The following is a 25703-nucleotide window of genomic DNA, read 5'->3' as shown; positions in this document are numbered from 1 at the left end:
CCCAATCTGCCCTGGCTGCCTCCTGCTTCCTGCTCTGCACCTGCCAGCTCCCAGCCCTTAGGCTGCCTGGTCCCCAGCTGCTGCGGCTTCTCTCGCTGCAATTGGACCCAGGTGGGCCCATCTCTCCATTATTCCTTCCACCCCTGCCAGTTGCTCCCTCCTTGCTCCAGCCCCCCAGGCCCATACGCCAATCCACTCTGCACCATCAGACCATCTTCGCCTGGTGTAAGGTGGCCCCTTACTCCTCTCACTGCCAGCTCAGGTCTCTCATCAGAAATGGTGAGGACAGCTGGGTCCCCTGGGCCTGCCTGCTAATAGGCCCCTCTCAGCTTTCCAGCCTCCATCATCTCAGTCTGTTTTTCCTGCCTGGAAAATGTGAGTCCAGAAAAATAAGAGTTTCTGTTGTGAAAGGAACATGGTCCAGAGATGTCACCAGGTGCTAGCTTTGATCTGTCGGGACCTGTCTACAGAATCTAAAGCAGCGCCTAAGTTCCAGAGGAAAAAGGAGCGTGATCCATTAGCAATGTCTGCCACGCATGGGTGCAGTTGATTAGCAATGTCTGTCATGAGTGCAGTTTTATGAATGCCAGATATTGCCATCCATGATCTGGTCCAGCTTTTCAGAGTCAAGGGTGCTAAAAAAAACAAATACATAAATTTTTTGTATATACTTCTCAAGCATCATCTCTCATCACCTGAAAAGGACCCTGGGAGGCAGGCATTATGTTCCACATTTTGCAGATAATAAAACTGAGGCTCGGGGAGGTTAAGAAATGCATTTGATGGTTGGTACAGCCAAGACACATAGAAGTCAGTGCAATATTTTCCCATGAGACCATGTCAGATGATGCCTGGACAGAGGATAAGAAAAATCTGACTTCTGTTAGTGAAAATGATAGTTTCCGTTGCAATCCTTCTGCTTTCCCTTGAGAAGGAAGTCTCCGGTGGGTGCTGGCATGTCTCCAACCCTCCACAATGCTTGGTAACCTCCCCTTTAAGCTAAGAGACAGAAGAGATACCCAGCAGGCCATGAATTAAAACTTTATTGTACTTAAATTTTTTTGTTTTTTGGGTTTTTTTGTGACAGAGACAGAGAGAGCCAGAGAGAGGTACAGATAGGCAGGAAAGGAGAGAGATAAGAAGCATCAAGTCTTTGTTGTGTCACCTTAGTTGTTCATTGATTGCTTTCTCATATGTGCCTTGACCGTGGGGCTACAGCAGACCGAGTGACCCCTTGCTCAAGGCAGCAACCTTGGGCTTAAGCTGGTGAGCCTTGCTCAAACCAGATGAGCCCATGCTTAAGCTGGTGACCTCAGGGTTTCAACCTGGGTCCTCCGCATCCCAGTCCGATGCTCTACCCACTGCGCCACCACCTGGTCAGGCTGTATTTACTTTTTACAGTTACCTTTTATTTATAGCAAATATCTAATGGTCGTAAGTTGCATAGGTCATAAGTCGATCAATATTTGTATATATATTAAAAAGGATCAGGGCTTGAAAAATGTAACCCTCTCAAGAACCCCGCAAAGTGGAAGATGGCTTGCAGAGAGGTTTCCTAGTTTAGCCCAGGACACACAGCAAAGGTCAAGGCATTGATACTTGGGCCATTACTGAAGAGCCTAGTGGCTCAGAACACAGGGCACCCTATGGCCAGAAATGGGAAGTGAGACTGCAGCGTAATTAATCAAGCTATTCCATAGTAAGAATTCAAGACTCAGGCAACCTCAGGAAAGGGTAGTTTATTTGGGAAATAAGGGAAACAGGCATCCCGTATGAAGGGCCAGTTGCCCCTCAGCAGTTGGAGTCTTTGTATCAGCAGACAGGACTCAACTCCTCTCTTGGCTTTTCCAGTGCCTTTTCCATATGAGCCTACTTCCAGGGACCTCACCCTTTCCATGCCCAAGAATGAGAGAAATTGAATTGGCCAGCACAGATCCAGCCTCCCTGATTGGACAGAGCCTCTGTTCTAAACCATGTCATAGGTTGCTGATCAGCCTATGGGTGAACTTGTACCAGACCCAGTCAGCTGTGAGCAGGGCCTATAAATACAGGCACTAAGTACGAGGTTGATGCCTTCTTAAGATCCCTAGTCAAGGAAGAAGTTTGTGACAGACATCACAGGTGCAATTGGTGTCACAGACAGAGGGAAAAGAAGTAGAGGGGTATTTGGGGGCCATGAGAAGGAAGTGGGGGGAGGAAAACTGCCATGAGAGGATGAGACTCTTGCTAGAGTGGGCATGCTGGAGCCTGGTAGGCATGGGGCTTTGTTTCTCTGAGTCCTGACCTTAGAACTGTCAAGGTGCCAGAGTGCTTCTGTGAATTGGATGATGCCCCCTGCACAGAGGGCACACCGAGCACGTGCCCTGGGCCCTGACTTACAAAGAGCCCCACAAAAGCCCAACTTTACACTTTTTTCTAATGTAAGGGGCTCAATATTTTCTTCTGCGCCTAGGGCCTCAACTGACCTTAATCTGCCTCTGCCCATGCGAGAACGCAGCTGGGCACAGAAAGCCCAGGCAAGGTGGTACCAGATAGCTCATTAATTCATCTGGGGGACACGACGGGAGTGCCAAGTGCACTGTTTCAAGTGCAGTGAATGGGGCTGCCCTTCTGGATGAGGTGTGCCAGCCTCTGGGCTGCAGAAGAGGCCCAGAAGTGGGCTCCCTATGACAGCATCGAACCCATCACCAGAAGGGTTTTCTTTCCAGCAGCATGCTATGACTCTGTGAAACCATTGTGGAAGGTCCAGCCAGTGTTCACTTTGTTGGGGGATTTGTGACCATACTTGGGCCACAGTATTTAAGGTGCAGTAGCCAAGCTTTTTGAGGTCATGAGAGATCCCAAAGGGAAGTAACAGGGCCTCCTTGCCCAGCTGCCTTGTGACCCTGAGAAGTTGCCCCCCACCCCCCACCCCGGCACTGAATCTCACAGTTTGGGCACATTAAGGAAGGCAGTGTTTCCCTCCGGGGGAAGCTGAACCACACTTGAAGGATAAGGGCCGTTTGTCACCTAGATGAGAAAGGAGAGGGCACTCCAGGCACAGAGAGTGGCGTGTGCAAAGGTGTGGGGGCATGAGGAGGCTCCCGGGGGCTCAGGAGGACCCCTGAGAGGGTTCTAGGAGGGAATGACCCAAAGTGACGCTGAAGGGGCAAGTGCCAGGCCGAGAAGTGAGGACAGTGAGGAGTCACGGCAGGGTTTTAAACAAGGACGGCATAGCCATACTGGTGTTTTGGAAAGAGCGCTCTGGCTGACCCATGGAGGGGGGGTGAGAGGGGTGATGGGGTGAGACTGGTCAGGAAGCCCAGTGAGGAGACGGTGCAGACTCTGGGGAGCCACAGAACTCTCCTTGAGGAGCAGCGGCAGGGTGGAGAGAGCGACGCTTCAGGAGTAAAACCCAGAGTACTCCATGACTGACAACGGGGGGAGTCAAAATGCCCCCCTGCAGTTCCTGTTCAAACAGTTAAGTAGGACCGGGGAGCAGCAATTGAGGTTTGGAAGTGAATGGCCAAGTGAGCCATCTGGGCGAAGATGTCCATGGGGCAGCTGGACACCGAGTATCTCAGCAGTGGACAAGCCTTGGAGACAGACAGAGCTCAACTGGGCCTGGAGCAACAGTGGACAGCCACCTGCCCTCCCCCCACCTCTGGCTATCTGTCTACACCAAGTGAGCTGGGTCCTGATCCTGCAGCTCTTGGAGGGACAGGTAGACATCAGTGTCCAGGGTCAGGCAGGAGGCGGGGGCCCTGACCTGGCACTGCCCAGGAGGGCTGGCCCAGGGGAAGCCAGCCCCCTCCCCAGGGCCAGGGCCAGGGCCAGGGACCACCTCTCCTGCTTCTCCTAATGCATTCTCCAGGGGTGACTGGAAATCCACCAGGTCAGTGGGAGACCCCAGGGGCTGAGGGGCCCAGTCTTTGGGTACTCCCTCCTGCAGAGAGGGGGGAAGCCCCTCTTTACCAGCCCCAGGCCCCCCCAGGGCAGTGTTTAGGGGGCTTGGACCACCGAGGAGACTGGGGGAGAAGAGCAGCAGATCATCCCTGGGAGGAAAGGTGCAGTAGGCATCATCCTCCCCTGGCAGCAGTGGCAGGGGTGGGAAGAGAGACCCCTCGGGCGCTCCAGGCCCACCCTCATCCAGCTCCTCGGCACAAGGGTCATAGGTGAAGTACACCTGGCAGGCCTCAATCTCCAGAGCGTCCGGGAGGTGGAAGAAGAAGTAGCCTTGGTTGGTGAAGCAGCTGGTCAGTGAGTGGCCACTGGTCTCAAGGGAGGGTGAGCGCCCCTTGTCTTGCTGCAGCAGGAGCAGCTGCGTGGCCTTGGCGTCTCGGTCCAGCACCTCCAGCGGGGAGATCTCAGGCGCTGGGCCGCTGGGGCTGAAGGAGGACGAGGGGAAGGGCGAGGACAGCCACTTCTGCAGGACACAGACCAGTGACGGGTGAGTGGGAGGCCTCCTCCAGATTCTTAGCAACAACTCCTAATTCCTGCTCCAGCCAGCCACTCTAGCTGCCCCCTCGGGGAAGTCTCCCTGACTATCCCTCATACCCACCTCCCTGCCCGCTGACTTAGGGAACCCTCTAGGTCAGCCCACAGAGGCACTGGCTTCCCAGCACCAGCACAGGCCTTCCTGGCTCACTACAGGTGGTCAGGGAGCGTGCTGGCCCAATGAGTGACCGCTGACTGAGCACCCGATATAATCCTGGCACTACTCTAGGCACTGAAGACATAGCAGAGGGTAGAGCATCAGTGTCTGGTGAGGACTAGTGAGAATGTGTGACCCAATCAACCAGTACTGAAGCAGAAAGGACAGAGAACATCTCTTGTTACTTTACAGATTTGCCCTGGCCTGATCACCAGCCAGCTGGCAGCTCCCCACTCACATTGCCATAGAAACATCTCTGGTGGGAAGCTAATAGCCCCCAAATTCACTTCTCCCTCCCAAGGTCCTGTGCCTCCACAGAGAGAGGAAAGTGCCCACCAGAGCACTTCAGGTGCTCCAGAGTCTAGACAGCCCTGGCCAGGAGCGGGGAGACACTAGCTGTGTGACCCTGGGCAGGTCCCTGCACCTCTCTGAACCTCACTTCCATAGCAGTTAGCTGGCTCTCCCCTGCTTCCTCACTGGGGACCTGCAGGGCGCTGTCAAGTAAGAAAATGAATGTGGAAATAGCTTGCACAGGGTACAAGGCAGACTACACAGCAGAGATGTGGGGGGCGTATATCCCACAGGGTGGTGTGATGGGGGCCTCAGGTGAGTGCATTTGAGAACCCCAACAGCTCTCTTTCCTGGGAGCCCTCAGCAGCTGGACCATGGCCCCCAGAGCACAGGGACTATGGCTGGTAAGCTCCTGCCTGCCTCTCACGCCCAGCACAGGGCCTAGGGGCCTAGTCAATACAGTATTCAGATGAATTAATGGACCAGTAGAAAAACGTCCTGTTTCTTTCTCCCCAGAGTGAGTTTCTGGAGCTAAGCCAGATGTTATACAGACACACACACATACATATGTGTGCACATACTCCATTCATATATATGCACACACATGCACCACATACACACTACTCAACAAAATATAACCCCTCCCCCACCAGGACTTTGTAACAGGAGAAAAATGCAAGAGAAAGAGAGAGAGAGAGAAAGAGAGAAACTAAGGCAAACTGAGGATGGCAAGGAAGGGCTGCCAAGATGGAGAGATGGAAAGAGCACCAGCTGGGTGGGTCCACAGAGCCACGGGGGGCAGAGCCAGGCTGCGCCGAGCATGCGGCCAGAGGAGAGGCCAGTCCTGTGGCCAGCACTGGCGTGCCAGGCCTACCCGGGCCCGCACAGAGGTGTGTGTGGTCAGCCACTTCCTAGGCCTGTGCCTCCATCCACAATGCCCTGAAGCGGGGTAGAGGGGCACAAGGGGAACTCATCTTCCTTCACGCTCACACACACTCACATGCTCTCCCAAGCCCCATGGACAGGGCAGTGGGCCTGTGGCCTTGCAGCTGGGGGTCCTGGGATAGAGAGAGAAGGAGGAGCAGGCCTCCCACTCTGACGCAGGGTGGAGGGTCTCTCTCAGCCAGCCCCACCCCCCAGCCACATGGTGTGTCCCAAGGACTCCTCCACACACTAGGCCTGGGGCTGATGTCTATAACTGGGGATGACCTCCTAGGAAGATGGAGTGGTTTGAAGCTCTCTAAAGACCCTACTTTTACCTCAAAATGCCTCAGCCCATAGAATCAGAAACACTTCAAGCTGAAGGAGGACTGAGAATGTATCTAGCCCAGCCTCCAACCAGGTCCAATGTAGGAATCCCTTCAGCCATGTTTGACACAAAATCAGGCAAGGCTTGCTTGCATACCTTTGTTGATGGGGAGATCACTATCTTTAGGGCTGAAGGAGGAATTTTCAGTTGCTACATTCCCCCACTCTGAGAGTACTGAGGGTAAGACATCCCAGTCTTTGGAGTTTTCCAAAGAATTCCAGCAGGGGCCCTGACCAGACCTGGTAGAGAGCCCCAAAGCCAGCTCATGCATGACAGCTCTAGTCCAGTATGACTTGCCAGCCCTTCAACACTCCTCCTGACCTCCCTCCATGCCCACCTCATCCTCTCTCCCCAGATCTAGGGAGCCTGAGGTGGGGCACTGGTGGGGTGGTGGAGGCAGCCCACCACATCCCCCCTCCCCTGGAAGCTTCCTTCCTGAAGTGGTGTGGACGGGGGAGGGGAGACAACAACCTTGAATGGCACTCAGCGCTATGATGATACGGGCCAGCTCTTTTCAAATGAATCTGTGTTTTGTGGCTGGAAGTGACCAGAGGGCTTGCGAGCATCTGTGAGAAGTGAGGGAGCTTACGCAGGGATTCTTTCCAGGGACAGAGAGAGCACCAACCCTACAGAGCAGGTCTGCACTCTGGTGTGGGGAGCACTTGCAACCCACAGAGCAGAGTGAACTGGGCGGAGGGATTTAGGAGAAAGGCCAGACTGCAGGCCTCCTAGCCATGGGGTCATAGATGGATCAGGTTGTGAACCTAGCCATGGTGGATCAGGTTGTGAACAAGGCACGGGCACCTGGTTTGGGGCTAGGGAGGAGGCTGAGTTTCAGCCCATGCTCCACTTGCCAAGACCTGTTCAGCCAACAGACTGGTAACAGTAATTCTAGCTAGGGCCCCTCTGCCTAACTGTGGGCCAGGCAATGTTCTGAGGGCCCTACACATAGTGTTGCTCCCATTTTATAGGTGAGGAAACTGAGGCACAGAGATGTTCTATAACTAGCCCAAGGTCACACAGCCAGGACGTGGATTAGAACCAGGCAGTTTGAGAATGCTGGGGGAAGGGCCCCACCTCACTTTGGCATTAGTCTGCCCTCACACAGAGCAAAAGCCGCTCCCCTGCCCCACTCCTGCCTGCTGCTCCACTGCCTACACCCTGGTCAGCGCCCACCTATGCCCTCCACCTGCAGACTCCTACCTGGAAATCTCCGCCATGCTCTGAGCTCAGCTGCAAAAAGAACTCCGAGGGGTCTGGGATGTGACACTTCAGAACCTTCTTCAGCCTGAACAGGGGGGAGGGAAAGAGGGTGAGAAGGGAGGGGACCACGGTGTCCTGCCGTCAGCCCACAGTGCTGAGGCTGGGGCATGAAGCCACTCTACATTCGATCATTTATGTGTCAGTGTTTATTGAATGTCCAGTAAGGGAGGACACTGTGCTGGGTGCTGGGACACAAGAGTGGACGACAGAGAAGGTCTCTGCTCTCAAGAAGCTGACGTTCTAATGGGAGACAGGCAGTGTTGGCAATACTGCCATTCATTCTGTGGAGATGAAGAACAGCATGCTGTGAAAGAGAAAGATGTGGGGCAAGACCACAGGAGCCAGGGTAGTTAGGAACAGAGAGGCTGGAGCAAAGTGAGCCAGGAAGGGGGAGTTAGGACAGAGACTGTGGGCCTCCTATGCAGGCTGCCATGGTAGTGGTTCAGGCTGTACACTGCCCAAGGCACCTGTCGGGGGCAGGTGAGTAGTTCAGTCTGAGAGCGCCAGTATCTGGATACGTCTGTGTTGAAATAAATGCTACAGCCTGGAGACCCAGAAAGCCTGGCTGCAGCCCACATGCCCACGCTCAAGTCAGCCCTCTCGCCTACCCACTTCTGGTCTCCAGCCACAACCACCTCCCTGTACTCTCGGTTTCTGAAATGTTCCTCCCTTCTTCCCACCCAGGGCCTTTGCACATGCTGTTTTCGCTGCTCTCCCTGTCACACCCCTCCCCAATCTCCTCCTTCAGATTTCAAGGGAATTTCCCCTGGTCAGCCTTCACCTGAGGTTCCTCTCTCTCTAGACTGCTTCCAATACCTTCCTTCACTATCCTGATCACAGTGTGTCATTAATATGGATATGACTAATCAGCATCTGCCTCCCCTCCAGGAAGATGGGATCACATGCCTGTGGCCAGCCCTTGGATTCCAGCACTCAGTGCCATGGCACTGAGTTGGGCTCAGTAAATAAAGGAATGAATGAATGAATGAATGAATGCCCAGACCCAGACAGAGCCACTACGCACAGCAGCTGGCATGCACACACACTCAATTCCTAAGAGTACTTTCCAGGCAGATCCTCACCCCCCAGGACTCCCCTCCCCCACTCCCATCAAGCTAGCTCCATGGGGCTCCACCTTCGAGGATAGATCGCAGGGAAAGGCCAGGTGTTAGGCAGGGCAGACACCTGGCAGGGCAGAGGAAGCACTGGTGTGTTGGAGCAGGGGCTCAGCCCAGAACCGGACCTGGTGAGGGGTGTGTGTCAGACCGGAGAGTGCGGGACCGGTGGGGAAGCAGGCGCTCTTACCACGGCCCGAGGTACCGGCAGTTGGCCAGCAGGGAGGCTAAGATGATGAAGCCAAAGGCACCGAGGATGCCCACGAAGACATGGCCCCACGAAGGGGAAGGGGCTGTGCATGAGTGGGAAGAGAAACAGGGAGGGCGTTAGAGAAGTACCCTGACTCACCCAAATCACTCCAGTACTCCAATTTGTGCTGAGGGGCAGGCTGATCTCTGACCCAAGGCCTTCACAGCACCCCTCTGGCCCAGCCAAACTGCTGTGTGCCAGGCATACATGCTTTCATCACAGAGGCCCTGCATCGCTATCATGGTACCCACTTTACAGATGAGGAAACTGAGGCTGAGAGGTGAAAGCAGCCCATCCTGACCCTGGCAGAAACCAGGAGTTTGAAGTTTCAGGATGGAGAAAGTGAAAAAAGCCTCTCTGACCTCCCCTCTAACTCAAAAGGTTATGAACAAGTCCCATCCTTCAGTGAGTCCCTGTTCCCATCTGTAAAATGGGCACAATTATCCCCCCGCTGCCCACCCTGCAAGGTCACATTGAGTGAGCTAATGATGACAGATGAGCACTGCAGCCCCAGCTCCAGGCATCCCCCAGCCGTTTCCCCCAGAGCCACACCCAGCCACCCCTTCCTGTCCAGTTCTGCCTTACCTTCAGGCCTTGTCCTGAAGGCCAGCGGCTGGCTCCAGGGGCTCCAAGCCCCGTGGTTGCCCTGCTGGGCCCTGACCCGCACTTGAAGCTCATACTGGGTATTTGGAGTGAGTGTCTCCAGGCATATCCATTGCTGGTTCTGCCTGATGCTCAGCAGGGAGGCCTCCTGCAGCAGAGACAGGGCTGTCAGAACAGGGGGGCACCCCCACTGTGTACCTCACCTCCAATGGCAGAGCTGACCAGGAGGCTGAGCCAAGCAGCACCTTCCTTTCTCCCCTCCAGCCACCCTCCCTCCTCCACCCCAAACCCATCCTCCCAAAAGGCTCCTTGACTACCCAGTGGCTGGGGCCTAAATTCTAGGGTCATCTTATCCCTCCCTCTCACTCATCCCCTCCATCCAAAGCCATCTGCCAACCAAAAGGCTCCACCTTCAGCATCTGGTTCCACCTCTGGGACCTACTCTGGACCTCTCCCTTCTCTCCTCTCAGCTCCCGGTCAGAGCTCCCAGCACCTCTCAGGTCTGAGGCTGCGCTCCCTGCTTCCACCACATTCACTACAGCCTGTTCTCCACACGACCAGAAAGAGGGGGTTTTCCGCAGACCTCCCTACCTCTGCACCTTCTTTATGATTCTTCCCATCTCCCCCACACCCAGGCAGTGTTTTGCTTTTGCAGTGGCTGCTTCTTCTATTTGGAAAACCTCCCCAGATCTTTGCAGGATCAGTTCCTTCTTGACCCTCAGATCCCAGAGCATCCTTCCCTGGTCACCTGTCCGGGAAGTGGCCTGTCCCAGTCTCTCTGAGAAGTGTGATCCCATTTTGTTTTCTTGATAATTTTTATCAATATCCTACAGTCTTCTGTTTCTGTGTTTGCCAACTGTCTGCTCCCCCCCACACACACACATACATATACATGTGAGTTTCCTGAGAGTAGAAAGCTTGTCAGTCTGGCCCTCCACTCTCTCCCTAGCATTCAACATATTTTAGTATTCAGTAAATGTTTGTTGAGTAACTGAGTGAGCAAATAAAGGAATGAGTGAATGAATAAAGACAGACCCGTGTGGACCTGGACAATGCTGAATTTGAAGAGTGGAGAGGTGGTGTCCCAGAGCCTCTGAAATCTCACAGAGAGGGAAGTCGCCTGTCTCTTGGCTATATAAATCTTGCCCTGTTGCCAATCTGGAATCTGCCAGGAGCTGGAACGCCTGGGTTGTCAGGGGTCACATGGACGGAGGGAGAGGCAGGAGCAGGCAGTACAGAGGAGCAGCAGGGGTTGCCTGGGGGCTGCTGTGCCTTTGCTGAGATGAAGGATGGACAGGGTGACCAGTGCAGGAAGGAGGAGTCAGGACAGTTCAGACTGGGCCCTGTACTCACCTCCCAGCTGTGGCCTGGAGACCTTGTCCTGGCCTCAAATTCCAGGTTATTTTCAAGATAGTGGGACGTCTGGGAGACATTCCAGGTTATGTTGCATCTGTGGGTCTCTTTGTGAGTGACTTGGAGGGCGTTAGGGGCCATCAGGCGAACTGGAGGGGGGGAGAAAGGGAGAGCTAGCGTTGGGGATGCTGGATCACGATGCTGAGATGATCGAGTCTAGCCATGCTTCCACCTCCACCTTTGCATCTGCTGTTCCTCCCTCCCGGCGTGCCCTTTCCCCAGAAATCCACAGGTCACCACTGAAATACCGCTTCTTCACATCCTCCTCGCCTGTTTCATTTTTCTTCCTATCACTGCCACCACCTGGGGTCTTTGTTTTCTGTCTCCCTCACCAGACTGAGCTCACTGGAGGTGGGGACTTGGTTCTCTCATGTGTTCTCAGTGCTGGGAACATTACCTGGCGTGCAAGAGGTGCTTAATTCAGTATCTGCTGAATGGATGAATCAGGGCAGCCTTTCTCTGCACTCAGAAATAACCTAAGAGTTTTAAATGGATCATCTCATTCATTTAATTTAATTTAATCTCATTAATCTTATATGATTAAGATTTTATGTTAGATTGATCTAAGTCAGTGGTTTTCAACTGCCAGTCCACGGACTGGTGCTGGTTCGGCAGAGATTTCATGCTGAACCAGGATGAAAGAGTTAACCACACTGACTGCACAACATTTCTGGTGGACTGGTACCGGTCCACGAACCAGTGGTTGAAAAACATAGATCTAAGTTTTATAATTCTGACAGATTGTAGAGCTCCACGAACAATGAATGTATCTTTACTGAGCATGTGCTAAGCAGTTTCTGAGTCTTGGCTTATAGACTCCTAACAACAACCATGTCAGCAGGTAATTTGTTATCCCCATTTTACAAATGAGGAAACTGAGCTCAGACATGTTAAATGCACTGCTAGGCAGATCACACTCAGTTAAGGCAGTGGTGCATTTAGAACCTTGCCTGGATCTCACCCTCTGTTTCACCTCTTACCTAAAGATGGCCTCTAAGGTCTGGCCTAGGGGCGGGGCCAGGCACTCAGTCATTCAACAAACCTTCCCAGAACTGAATACTGAGTACTCAGAATGGAGACATAGGAATGGCAGAAGTTCTGCCTTTAGGGAGCTCATAGCCCAGTGAAGGAGGCAGACCCTAATCAGGCAGTAATGACCCAGGACATAAGCACCCTGAAATAAGAGGTACAGAGGGCTGGGAGAGTCTGGGAAGGCCTTCTGGAGGAGACTCTTCACTGAGCCTTGAAGGGTGAGTGGGAATTTCCCAGGTGGGAAAAGCCTTCCAAACTGTGTGGCCAGCATGTGTAAGGGCTCAAAGGCATGGATGGGCAAGCTGAGTTCGGAGAGCTGGCCTTCGGTGTGGCAGAAATACAGGCCATAGAGGAGGATGCTGGAGAGGGAAGCCAGGCAGCTTCCCAAGCGGCTTTGAACGCCAGGGTGAAGAGCTGGGACTGCATCCCATGGGCAGCAGGCAGTGAACTTGTCAGATACAGGTGTGGAAGTTAATGGAGAGAGAATCTAACAGTGCAATCCCAGCAAGAAGATGGGGAAGGAGGTGGCCAACCCCCCACTCCCACACCCACCCCACTCACGGTACTCAAAGGGCTTGAAGTCCTGGGTTATCATCACCCTCCACCTCTCCCCTTCAAGGCATATCACATTCATGTTGACGATGTCTGCTGAGGTCAGCTTCTGACTCTGCAAGGCAAAGGGGCAGACATCCTACACCTGGCATCTGCAGTGGGGGGGAGGCCATCGGGATGATGATGGGAGGGGGCTGGGGGGAGGAGAGGAGGGGAGACCAAGACTGCAATGTGCTGTTTAAGGTAGGGTGAGTGGGAATTTCTCAGATGGGAAAAGCCTTCCAAACTGTGTGGCCAGCATATGCAAGGGCTCAAACTTTCCCTGTAAAGGGTTAGATAGTAAATATGTTTGGCTGGTCATATGGTCTCTGTTACAATTGCTCAACTCTGTCATTGCCATAGACAACACGCAAGAGAAAGGGTGTGGCTATGTGCCAATAAAACTTTATTTACAAAAACAGACAGCAGGCTGGTTTTGGCGCATGGGCCACAGTAGTTTGTCGACCCCTCATGTAAAGTGAAGTGAGCTACCTTGGAAAGGAGGAAGTTCCCTGACACATGAGGTGTGCAAGGAGGATGAGTTCTCAAGAAGGAGCAGGGCTGGGACTATACCTGTGTAATAGCTTTGAGTGTGGAAGTCTCCCCTCCCCCACCTCTGCCTACCCCTCCCACCCCCACCCCCACTCCCGCCCTAACTTTTCTAGAAGGAAATGGCCAGGTATTAAGCATCTGTAGGCAGGTTCCACTCAGGTGCTGTAGCCACTGCTCCGTCTGATTCTTATGGTAGTCCATCCCCACCCTGCAGGGGAGAAACCTGCAGCTCAGGTAGGTTAAGGGACTTGCCCAATGTCACACATAGGATCAGCAGCGGAACTCAGATTCAAACCCAGACTCTGTGTCCAGAGTCCCACAGAGGCCACAGCCTGGCCCGCCACACCTGACCGCGGGCCACCAGGTGAGCAGCTTACGGCGGCCTCCTCCCTGCACAGAGGCAGCCCTGCAGAAGGAAGGCCTGGTGCGGGCGCAGTTAGCATCTGTGCTCTGGCCAGGGTGCTGCTTGCAGGGCCAGGGCCCAGGGCACAGTCCCTCAGCCTTCTGTAGGGCCCACTGTGACCAAACCCTGAACCTGATCATCAGAGTTCCTGGAGCTGGGAACAGTCCTTCCTTCTGTACCTCAAGGACCCTGCCCTTGCCTTCTTCCTGCTTCTATGGGAGCCACAGAGAATAATAGTATTATCATTATTATTATTGCTATTATTGTTGGTGTTGTAAAGATACTAATAATACATTCTGTTGAGTAATTAGCCTCAACGGGCACTCATAAATGTTATCTCGCTTAATTTCGCAGTATCTATAAGACAAGTACTGTTACCATCCTCATCCTACAGTGGAGGAGACTGAAGCACAGAGAGGTTTAGGGACTTTCTTAAGGTCACACAGTTAGAAAAATCACACAGGTTAGGCGGGACCACCTGCAGAGGCTGAGCCTTTATCAGGCACACTGTACAGGGCCATCTCCACTCGCGCCAGCCCCTTGGGAATGTATGTAACTTGATGATGGTTGGAAAATATGGTCTGGGCATCCCTGGTGCCCTCCCACTGCCAAGGAGGGTTTGCCAGACAATAATTTGATGCACACCCACATAGACACGGCCACATGCTCTTCAAGAGGCAGACTAGTGCCATGGTGAAAAGTCCGGGTTAGGGGTGTGACAGACCTGGGTTCAACCCAGCTCCACCACTCCCTGGCTGTGTGGCCTTGGGCAGGGACTGCACTTCTCTGAGCCTCAGTTTCCTCAATATTTAAGAAAGGGACAGTGCCAGTGCCCACCAGAGTCATAGGGATCCCCTGACGATTGTGTCAGGTACATGCTATACTCTGGGAAGCATTTCAAGTGCTTTAACACTCAGATCAGCCCTACAAGTAGGCATCATTCTCATTCCCGTTTTATAGGAGGGGAAACTGGGGCACAGAAGCTGCCGATGTCACCCAGCTGGTGGACAGTAGATCCAGGGCTAGAACCCAGACCATCCAGTGCTCCAGAATCCACTCCTGACCCCACCCCACCCTGTACTCGGTAAGACCTTGGGAAGAGTCAGGCGGGTGGTTATTATTATTACCGGGGTGCTCTCCCTGCCTTATGAGGAATGCAGATGTGTCAGGAGACCCACAGCATGGGGGAGACCGCGGGAGCAGAGGCGGACTGGGAGCCTCACTGCCCCAGGGTCAGGCCTGCGTTCTGGCCTCTCATGCCGCCTCCTTCCTGCCTCCTCCCAGCCCGGGCAGCCCGCTCCACCGCAGCTTGCTGGCCATGGGCTTGCTGGGCCCCAGTCATACTGGAAGGACACCCTTGATACCCACCCTCCTCCCTGCCCTCCCCCCTCAGCTACAGATACTCACATCTGGGGGTCCAAGGATCAAGTTGCAGGACCAGGATGCAGGCACCACTGGGAGCAGCTCACAGGACGCGTTCCAGGGCCTTTCAAGGTGAAAGAACCACTTTAGAAAAAAGGAGAGACCCCAGAGCTGGCTCCTGGGATGGTCCTTCACGTGGTGAGGCCAACCTCTGTGTCTGTTCTATGCCAACATTGCTGGGGTGCCAATTCCCCCATCTGCTCTACCTCCCTCACAAGCACCCTTCTCTGCCCTCCCCACCCCAGCCTGGCCCACAGCAGCCAGACTGATATGCTAGAAACACACTGGTTCAGGACACCCGGCCTCCCCACCTAACCCCTTGCAGAATCTTCCCATGGGGCTTGACTGGGCTTTGGGAGCCTCCTGGAGTCACCGCCCATGGGAGTCTTTGCTGTTGTCACCAGATGTTTGCAGCACCGCAGTCCCTTCGTCAGCTCCCCTCAAGTGCCCCAACTACTCCTTAGTCCCCTGTCCCCACAGCTGCTGTCAGAGTCTCCCAAAATCCCAGGTTACTCACAAAGCTTGGGGAGCCCCCTTTGAGCCCCTAAAATCGAGCCCAGCCTCAGCAGCAAGCTCACAGCTCATGTCCCCAGTCCACCTTGTCTAGCACATCTCCAGCCTAGACTCCCAAACCCCGGCTCCTACCCAGGGTTCAGGAGTCTGAATATCTAATTCTGACTTTTCCAGACTCCTGTAATAACAAGAGTCTGTGGGTGCTATGAGTCCAAGCTTCTCAAAGAGAAGCCATCTTGGAGTCAGAGAATTAAGATTCCGAAAGTCTAAACGTCAGCGCTTGTCAGATCCTACTGTCCTGAGATTCTGCGGTTTAGCCAGTCGGTCCCACACTCACCGCTTATCAGGCCGGGCATGGATGCGGCAGGATGTGGCCTGCAGGCCCCCATCCTGGCTCCAGACACAGGAGATGTTGGCTTTCGAGTTGTAGAAGCAAGTGAGCTTGGAAGCATCTGTTAGCAAGACAAGGTTTAAGGGGTTAGCTGCAGGGCGCTCGCTGCCCTTCCCTTCGGGGCCACCTACCATCCCTGCTCCCTGCACCATCAGCCTTCCAGATGTGGAGGTAAGCAGCCCTGATGGGCAGAGAAGGGGTTAGCGACCCATTTCAGAGAGGACAAAACTGAACCCCAGAGGCTGCAAGGTCCCCACAGGCAGACTGAGGCAGGACAGGGATGAGAAGTCAGTGTCCTTCTGTGGCTTGGAGAGGCATGTGGGTGCAGTGAGGGTAGGACAGAGGATGAAGGGAGAGGATGGACACCTGATCTCTGGTCCCATTGCCCCCGCCTCCTGCCCTTGATGATGGACCTTCTGCCCAGAAGCAAGCTCCCAGGAGGGCTCTAGAAGGGTCTTGGCCTCCTTTCTGAGGGAAAGCACAGCTGCTCAGATGCAAGGATCCTCACCATTCACAACTGTGGACGCCTGAGGACTGTCCAGGTTCAGGAGGAAGATGAGGACGGACAGACACCAGGACAGAGCAGAAGCCGCCATCACATCCACAAGTCGGAGCTGGGGAAGGAAGCCCTAGAGGAAGAAAGAGGGAGAGAGAGCACAAGTAAACAATTGCCCCTGCCCTTCCTGGGATGTGCAAGTCTGCTCTCCACTACACAACACAGTTCAGCCTCAGGGCCTTTGCACATGCTGGTCCCTCTGTCCCACACATGCTTATTCCCTTCCTTCAGAGATTCAGGGACACACACATTGTCATTGCTGATAGGGCTCTCTGAGTAAGACCAACCCCTTTTTCAAAATTGGGGAAACTGAGGCTCAGGAAAGGGAAAGACTTGCTCATACCCACCTAGGGAGGCCAGCACAGAGCTGGGATGAGAGCCCACCTCCTCTCTACTCTGCGCCCCCCTTTTCTGCATCCCCCTTTCCTGCACAAAAACCACTTGTCAAGATGTTCTATATGTCAAGCTCTGTTTTAAACTCTAAAGGCAGCAATAGAGCCTCTATTGGAGATGCTCTTATTATCCCCTTTTTAAGATGAAGAAACTGAGGCACAGAAAAGTGAAGAGCAAGTTACCCAGGGCCACACAGCTGGTAAGAGGCAGATGTGGGTCTGAGTCAGGACAGGCAGCACAGAACCCCGGTGGGGCCCCTCCTATGACTTCTCTGACTAGATCTTCCCAGCCACTGGGACATTCACAAGATCAATAAACACACACTGACTACCTCATAACAATACTCGCTGTGTGTACTGAGCACTCATGCTTAGCAAGGGTTTCGGTACACTGGCTCATCTAATCTGCCCAGCAGCTGGGGGTTTAGGAGTGCTGTGTTATTCCCTTACACAGATGAGGAAACCAAGGCTCTAAGTCATGAACCCATCCAAGGTCATGTGTACAGAAAAGGCAAAGCTGGAACCCAATCCCCATACTGTATCCCAAGGTCTGTTCTCTCACCAAGACCATTCCATACTGTGAAACCCCTGTTCCAGGCACTGGTCCCAAAGGCAAGGCCAATAGCCATCCTGCCCTGGGGCAGCGGGCCCACATGGGCACAGGCCAGCTGACAGCATCTAACCTGGGGGGCGGGGAGCAGCCCAAAGAGGGACCCATGCGCTCCTCCATGCCCAGCCCACCATCCTCACTGGCGGGGAAGCTCCCAAAGGTGAATGCTGGCTGCCTCTTTTTTTGGACCCCCTAAATATCACAGGGTACTGGGTTGGGACTCCAAAGAGTATATATAGAGCCCAGCAAAAAGGTTCCCAGCAAGCCCTTTCCCCCATTCCCCTTAGTTATTTGATCATCACTCCGGGGTGCAGGCATTGTCAGTTCCCTGCAGGGTATCACCAGCCAACAGGCCACCCCATGCCCAGGACAAGACCTGATACCAAGCCCCAGGGTGAGAGGAAGTGGGAGCCAAGACACACAAGACGGCTGGAAGGTCAGAACCACAGCCCAACTGCGGCGAGCCTGGCGCAGGGACAGCATTGTCTGGGGCTCCTGCCATCCCAGCCAGAGGCTGCAGCATGTACCAAGAGGGCACAGTGCATGGGAGGAGGACGAGGAGGGACAGACACCAGGACAGAGCAGGAGTGTATAGAGTGTGTCAGAAGGGCGGGGGTTGGGGGCTCCTAGCAGTCTCTGAGGCTGCACCATCCCACAGAAGAGGAAACTGAGTCTCAGTTTAAGAAACTTGCTCAAGGTCACAGAGATCCAGCCTAATAGAAGACAAGTCAGACTTCTGAGTTCCAAGCACCTCTGTCCAGGGTCTCACACACATCCACACGTGTTGTCCATGACTACTGGGCCATTCACCCTGACTGACTCATTAGGTTCCCAGCATCACCCCGGGAGGTGGGTGTCATGGTCTCCTTTTTAACAGATACCAAGACTGACACACAGAGCTGCCCAAGGGGCTGCACTCAAACCAGGTCATCTGATTTCAAGTTAGAAGAAGATGCTGATAATGATGACAGTGACAAGGAGGATGACGAGGATGACTAATATTCAGCTCCTGCTCTGTGCCCGGCACTGTCGTTAGCACTTTGTAGATATATATATCTATATTATATATATATACCTCATTTAATCCTCACAGCAACCCTCTGAGTAGATACTATTAATGAGCCCTTTTCTCAGAGAGGAGACCGAGGTGCATGTGAGTGAGCCTCTTGCCCAGGCTGGAGGCTGGTGGAGCAGGGCAATGAACCCCATCAGGTGTAGCAGGAGCTCCAAGGGACAGATACTGTGGAATGTGGAAGTTCATGGGGACTGAGAGGATGTGAAAGAGGATCTCAGTAGCCAGAGATGAGTCCCACCTGACCTCTGATCTCGACAGACATGGCCATCCCTCATCCCTTCTGACCCCCCCACACACACACACACACACAGGGCTCACTCTTGCTGTCTCACTCTGTGCGGCCGGGGGTTGCCAGCAGGCGTGGGATCCTGGTTGTGAGGGAAGGAAGGGGACCTTAAGGATGGCTCTGCCCTCCAGCGGCCCCATTCCCAGGGTGCTCCAAACACAGCTAAGAGCAGCACGTTAGCTCCCAGGAGAAGAGAGAATGTGTGCCCTCCAGGCAGCCCCAGGGAGGGAGTCCCACCACACCTCCCAGCAATGCCTGGAGACACTCCTGACCTGCCCAGTTACACAGCCAAATAAGGAACCATTCCAGACCCAAACCTCAGAGACCTCCCAGCACCTCCAGTTCACTGCCCGGTCTCCTCCCTCACCCCACAAGCCTCCTCAGCAGCACATTACAGAGGAGCCTCCCCAGAGTGGGCCCCATCCCCATGACCTTCCCTCTCAGCCCGCTGGGGCTAGTGGCAGGGGGCAGGAGGGAACTATAGGTTCTTGGGGACCAGCCCAGGCAGGGTGAGGGTAAGGTGGCGTTATCACCTGGCTGAGACATGGGGCTCTGGCAAGCTCTCTCCGGCTCTCTCTGCTGCTGAGACCACAGCCATCTCCCCAGGGTCCCACTCCGCCTCTGGTGACTCGGGTAGCAGACTGATGGGGGCAGCAGACTGAAATCCCAGGGCCAGCCCACTTCCTGTGCAGAGGCTGGAGGGGGCAAGGCCTTGGGGTGGGGGGGCGGGATAGATCTGGTTGCTGAGAAAGCCTGAAACTCCTGAAGCACCTAGGGGTGAGATAAAGATCTCCCTCCCCCGCTGGGGGGGCGGGTGGGGGCGTGGGTGTTGTGGCATGTGCACATGCACACTCTCAGACACCTTGCTGCACACAGGAGCCCAGGGGATGAAGCCCCTTCTCTTCCCTCCTACACCAACCCCACCCCATCCCACACAGACCACCTCACGCTGCCTTTGACACCTTCATCCCCCACACACCCGCCCACTAACACCCAGGCCTCACACAAACATGTCTCTCTGGGGGTCCCCCAGCGCTTCTCACTCTCATCAAACCCATCTCTCCGAGGCCCTGGCCAATTGGCTCAGTGGTATAGCATCAACCCAGCGTGTGGAAGTCCCAGGTTTGATTCCCGGCCAGGGCACACAGGAAAAGTGATCATCTGCTTCTCCACCCTTCCCCCTCTCCTTCCTCTCTGTCTCTCTCTTCCCCTCCCGCAGCCAAGGCTCCATTGGAGCAAAGTTGTCCCAGGCACTGAGGACGGCTCTGTGGCCTCTGCCTCAGGTGCTAGAATGGCTCCTGTTGCACGGGAACAAAGCCCCAGATGGGCAGAGCATCGCCCCCTGGTGGGCTTGCCAGGTGGATCCCAGTCGGGCACATGCGGAAGTTTGCCTCTCTGCCTCCCTGCTCTCACTTAAGGAAAATACTTCTCCCCCAAAAAAAAACACACACACAAAAAAAGTCTCTGAGACCTTTCTTTCCACTGTGGCCCTTCATGAAGCCCCATATTCACTTTAGCATTCAGAAGTGATTGTTTTGAGGGACATTACAAACAATTTGATGACCACTTATTGAATATTCTAGAATCTTCTTTTCAAGTCATGGTTCTTAACCATTTCTCCCCTCTTTTTTTGAGGGGTTGGGGGTCAGCTCGGTGCTTTTTTTAAAAATGATTATAACTTTAAGGTGGAGCCCTCTTCAGAACAGTGTATGTTTATTCATGTGGAGTGTCACAGGCTCAACTACTCTGAAGTTACAACCAGGATCCTAAAGAAGCAGCTCCATTCCTTCCCTTTCTCCTGATTCTAATAGCCCTGCTTGTCAGCAGCTGTCACTTTCAAAGAAGGGAACGAGACAAGCAGGAGGGGGGGTGCTCGGCAGGACCCCTCTGCACAGAAACAAGAAAGCAGAATGGACGCCACTGAGAGAGAACCAGGCCCAACCCCTTCTGAGCGGGAAGTGCTGCCAGTAAGCCCTGCGTCAAGGCTGCTTGGAAGCTGTGCCCCTGCCTCGCTGGGCAAGCGCAGTTTTTGCGGGTATATAGGTATGTGGGGTATGTGGAGTTTGACTATGAGAGGGCTGACAATGGCTCGTGGCAGTGACCACAGGTAGCAGGAGGCAGTAAAGACCAGTTCCTCTCCCACCCTCCCTAGCAAAGCTTTCTAGCTGCAAGAGACAGTGATAACACAACCACCACAAAGATGAAAATACTACCTAAGACACAGTTCTTTAAGCTTCTTAAGAAACCAGGAATGGATTGAATTTCTTCACTTTGACATTCAGAGCACTGGGCAGAAATCACATCGCGTCAACACCCGCCATGGGCCTTCGCGATGCTTTGTTTTAATATAACAGTCGGATTCCCTTGGTCTGCACCAAAAAAAGGGGGGGGGAGAAACCAGGAATGTCGTCTGGCTGTATAGCTCGGCTGGTTAGAGCATCGTCTTCATGAGCACAGGTTGTGGGTTTGATCCCCTGGTCAGGGCAACCGTAGGAATAGATCAATATTTCTATCTTTCTCTCTCTCTCTCCCCTTTCTTCTCTATCTCAAATTAATAAATAAAATTTAAAAATGAAAAGAAAGAAAGAAACCAGGAACAGTAGTTCTCCTGGGAAAGAAAGTCAGGTGAGGAAGGGGTAGGAAGGCTGTTTTTCACTGCAGACCTTTTTGTACTACATGATTGTATTTTCTGCCCCAAAATACGTGAATTCAGTTAAAACTTAGAAACACAAAGAAAGAAAAAAGACATTCTCAGGCAAAGCCAGAAATTATGAACCCAGCTTGTAATAAGCACTTCTGCCAACAATGTTGCCCGTGGGGATGGTTCTGGCCTGCACGGCTGCCCGAGGCTCCTCCTCCTCTTCTGTCCCTTTCCTCCTTTCATTCATTCAGCACACATCTGCTGAGCACCTGAGGTGTCCCAGTGGCCCTGCCAGGTGCAGAGGAGCCCAGGTGACTGGCACAGGCTCTGCCTTTATGAGCAGCACACAGGCCACAGTAGGAGCAGGGGGGAAAGGAGGTCTCTCTAAGCAGCCAGGTGTCCTTGTGGTGAGGTGGACAGGAGTTCACCTGAGGCTGCTTGAACAGTAGAACTAAAGAGGAAAGGTGACAGCCCCCTCACTCATCACCCCCCACCCCGGGCCCAGTGGGTCTTGCTCTTGCCAAGGGGCTCAGGCCGGAACATCTCAGGTGGGCTGTACTGAGCCGTGAGAACCTCAACACTGCACAGTCCTCGCATCCTCCACCCAAATCCCAGCTGCGGGGCCACATGGAGGGGCACACCAGAAAGAAGGTGGGAGTGTGTCCCCACTCCCTACTGGGCATCTACTAGACTCCATATCCCAGCCCCCCTTGAAGTTAGATGGGGCCATGAACTGAGTCTGGCCAGTGGGCATCAGTGGAAGTGAGTTAATTTCCCTCCAGGCCTGAAAGCCCTCAGCTTTGATCCCTCTCTGTGTCTCTCAATGCCTCTCTCTCTTCCTCCACCAACCCTCCCTTCCCTACCCTCTCTCCTCTGTCTCCCTTCCCTCCATCCCTTGCAAGAATCCATTGGATCAATGTGAAACCTGGATAATCCATACTAGGCTGTGACATGATCAAAAAATGAACTTGTACTGCATTCTGCCTCTGAGGTTTGGAGGTCTCAGCAGCCAGTGGGCAGTAACTGACTAATACAGAAAGGGCCCCAGGTAAGGAGGGTGAGAAGGGCATGCCAGGCTTAGGTCGCCAGGCTGGGATGGTGACCAGGTACATAGAGACGTGCAAGTACTTTGTGCGGCCCCACCCCTGTCCCAGCTGCCATCTTCTCTGCTGCTCCCCAGCCAGGTCCCCTGACTGGCCTCTCTTCTCTCCCCTGACCCTTCCAGTCTGTTCTCCACTCAGTGGCCAGAACATGCTTTTCCAGACCAGATCAGGTCACTGGGTCACTTGACTGCACCTCCCCCTCTAAAACCTTCTAGGAGTTCCCAGTGCATTAGCAATCATATCTGGACTCTTCATCTGGACTCAGATTCCCACATACGCAGGCCCTGGCGTCATCCCTGAGCTTTCCTCCTGCTCAGGCTTTGTTGGAGTTCAGCCAACATGCCAAGCTGTCCGTGCCTGGGGGCTTTTCGCATGCTGACCCTTGCTCTGTAGAGAGCAGCCTTTCCCTTCCCATTTTATAGGCAAGAAAACCGAGGCTCACAGGCCATCCAGTCAGAATATGACAGTCAGAATTCAAGTGGAGGGGGTCTGTTTTGTTTAACAGAGAACATTAAGGCTCTCTCTGAGGTAACCTGCAGAAGGATCCAGAAGATTCTCTCATGGCAGGGGCCTGACAGTCTGGTTATACCTGCCCAGAGCTTTGTCTCAGGAGCTCTGGGGGTCAGACTCAGCCTCCTCCAGCAGGACCCCTCCCCTCCGCACCCAAACCACCATGTACATCAACCCTTGTTCCTTCAACTGCCTCTCCTGCTTCCCCACACCCCCACATCCCTCCCCACTGCATCCTTACGGCATCCCTTTGTGAACCATGTTCCCCGCCCCTCAGCTTCTGTGGACACAGCCCCAGCCAGCCACTCAACAACCACTGAGCCTACCCCCACCCAGAGACCCCACTTTCATAGGTGCCATGGGGCAAGCACCAATCTGGGTTTTCCGGTTCCGTGTTCTACTCTGACCATGACTTTTCTACTTGCCCACCATAGGGCTGTTTCGTTGGGGGTCAAGTCAGGCCATCGAACCCCCGTGCCCTCCTTACCCCTGGCATCCCCCTCTCCCCACCCCTTTCTCCACTACGACTCCCAGGAGACAGCAGGGTCCCCGTCTCAGCCTCCGACTCCTGTACCACCTTCTCCCCGGCTCCTCTGTCCCCCTCCGCATCGTGCCCAGGCCCAGCCCATACTGGGACATTGTCATCACTCCAACTCGTCCCAGCCCAGGGCTCTGAGACTGCCACCTTGCCCCTTCCTACCGCCACCCTCTTCCACACACAGTAGTGTCCCAGTTAGGATGGAGTGCAGCTGTGGGCATCCAAAGAGAATAGAAGACGATGGCAGTGTCATAAAATCAGGAAGACTCACACATAGAGAGGATCTGACATAAAAGAAGCTGAGGGACAGGCAGTCCGGAGCTGCTGGGGGTCTTTATGATGCCACTGGGATCCTGAGCTAAATCCGTCTTGCTCCTAGAGCATCGCCAGTCTCTCTCCCCTTCCTCATAGAGCGAGAGAGCTGTCCACGCTCCATCCATCGCATCTGCATGTCTGTGACCACAAGGTGGAGGAAGGCGTGAAGAAAGGCATGCCTCTGCCTCTTAAGGACCCTTCCCCAAAGTGGCCCTTGACACTTCTTACCTCCCATTAGCTATCACTGAGTCACATGACCAACAGAGCCACAAAGAAGGCTGGGAAATGGGCCTAGTGATGAATAGAGAATACACAGCCCAAGGGGACATGTTTGGAGGGACCATTCGCTGTCTCTGCCGTAACTGTCCCCTGCCATCACAAAGACCTCCAGCATCTCCCAGGCCACCCTCCTCCCCTTGCTCAGCCTGGATGGCATAGGTGCTTACCCAGCAGACACTCTCACACCCACCCTCACGTCTTTGTGCCCCACGCTTCCCCACAGGTAGCTGGATCCTCAGCTGGAGAAAATCCTACCTCCGTAGAACCAGGCTTCACAGGCAACCAGAGACAAGTCCTAGTCCCTGGCCAGGGAGCAACACCACACCTAAGTTTGCATCCAGCCCTCAGGGTAGTCACCCTTCTCAAGCCTGTGGGGTGCCCTCACGTCAGTGGAGATCGCAGGGTGAGAGGAGACCTCAGATAGGACAAGGAGAAAGAGCAGCCTGGCGGCTGACCACCCGGAGGGCTCTCCTCTGACTCAGCCCCTCAGCTGACATCCACCCTTCACTGGACACCCCACCCACCAGTCCCCAAGCCAGAATGTGGCCATCCTCTGTGGCACTTCCTCCCCCTCCCCCCCCCCCACTTCCAAGCTATCATCCTCACCATCTCTGCTCTGCCACAGAGTCGCCTCCTCGCTGACCCCCCAGGCCCCAGACCTCACTACCTGCGTTCCTCTGTGCTCCTCTCCGGGCACCTGGTTCATCAGCCCCTCCAACACCGGCACCCTGAGCCACCCATGTCTCATGCAAACCATGCTGATCCTGTAGAAAGTCACTCCTTGTTCTGGTTCCTTAGCAGGACTACTCCGAGGGACCAGCTGTCCTGCTTTGCCAGGGCCTGAAGGGGTTTCCAAGACATAGGACTTTCAATGCTAAAACTGGGACAAAGTTGGTTGCCCCATTCCCACCCCACTCTTCCCAGACTAACTCAAATCCCTGGTTTGAAGCCAGTCCTTTCCCAACCAGTGACCTCATCCAGGCCAGGTGCATGTAGTGCGTCGCCTCACGATCTTCTGTTCACGTGTCTACATGAAGAGCTCCCCGAGAGCAGGACCCATGTGCAATCCCTCCAAACGGTCCCAGAGCCTCAAACATTGCCTGACATACAGAAGGTGTCAAGATGAAGGGATGGAATGACCAAAGGAAAAGAGAAAGAATCAAAGTTTCCAAAGCTTTAACACTCTAAAGTTTCTAGAAAATACATACAACCTGGGGAATAATGTATTTGAAGTTTTGAAAGATTTGCCACCAAACTCGGTCTGAAAGGGTCTGCCACCTTGCTGGTGTGCACTAAAAGTGGCACCAAACCCTTGGGGTAAAAGTTTGACAACATCTATCAGTATTTCCAGCACATGCCTCACATCTCGTACCACAGCTAAGACCCATCCTGCAGAGAACCACACGCCCGTGTGGGAAACGCATCTGCAAGGAATTCACGCAGCACTGAGACTAGAGGCAGCCTAAATGTGCATCCATAGAGGACCGCTGTAAAGAAATGAAACTAGGGATCACCCACCTGGTGGAGTACAGTGTAGCCCTGACCAAACAAAGGGAGGGTCAGCTCTCTGTTCCTGACATGGAATAGTTCCAAGATTCACGGGGAGGGAAGCCAAGT

General features: G+C 54.0%; 1 protein-coding gene across 2 annotated transcripts; it reads right to left on the bottom strand.

Annotated features, from left to right (window-relative positions):
• Positions 1-1724: 1724 nt before the first annotated feature.
• On the bottom strand, positions 1725-24544 carry IL2RB (interleukin 2 receptor subunit beta). Of its 2 annotated transcripts, none has more exons than XM_066259037.1 (10): positions 24342-24544; positions 16290-16410; positions 15728-15842; positions 14863-14941; positions 12471-12576; positions 10818-10966; positions 9447-9612; positions 8802-8904; positions 7437-7521; positions 1725-4405 (listed from the first exon to the last, which is right to left on the bottom strand). In XM_066259037.1, exons 2-10 carry the CDS (start codon positions 16375-16377, stop codon positions 3656-3658), a joined length of 1641 nt encoding a protein of 546 aa, XP_066115134.1. In that variant the 5' UTR covers positions 16378-16410; positions 24342-24544; the 3' UTR covers positions 1725-3655. The 2 variants fall into 2 exon arrangements, with proteins under 2 accessions (XP_066115134.1, XP_066115126.1); XM_066259029.1 differs by lacking the exon at positions 24342-24544 and adding an exon at positions 19234-19364.
• Between the last annotated feature and the right edge of the window lie 1159 nt (positions 24545-25703).

Source organism: Saccopteryx bilineata, chromosome 1, assembly GCF_036850765.1.
Source record: "Saccopteryx bilineata isolate mSacBil1 chromosome 1, mSacBil1_pri_phased_curated, whole genome shotgun sequence".
Classification (NCBI taxonomy): Eukaryota; Metazoa; Chordata; class Mammalia; order Chiroptera; family Emballonuridae; genus Saccopteryx; species Saccopteryx bilineata.
Note: the sequence above shows the minus strand (reverse complement) of the source record. Positions and strands in the feature narration are given on the sequence as shown.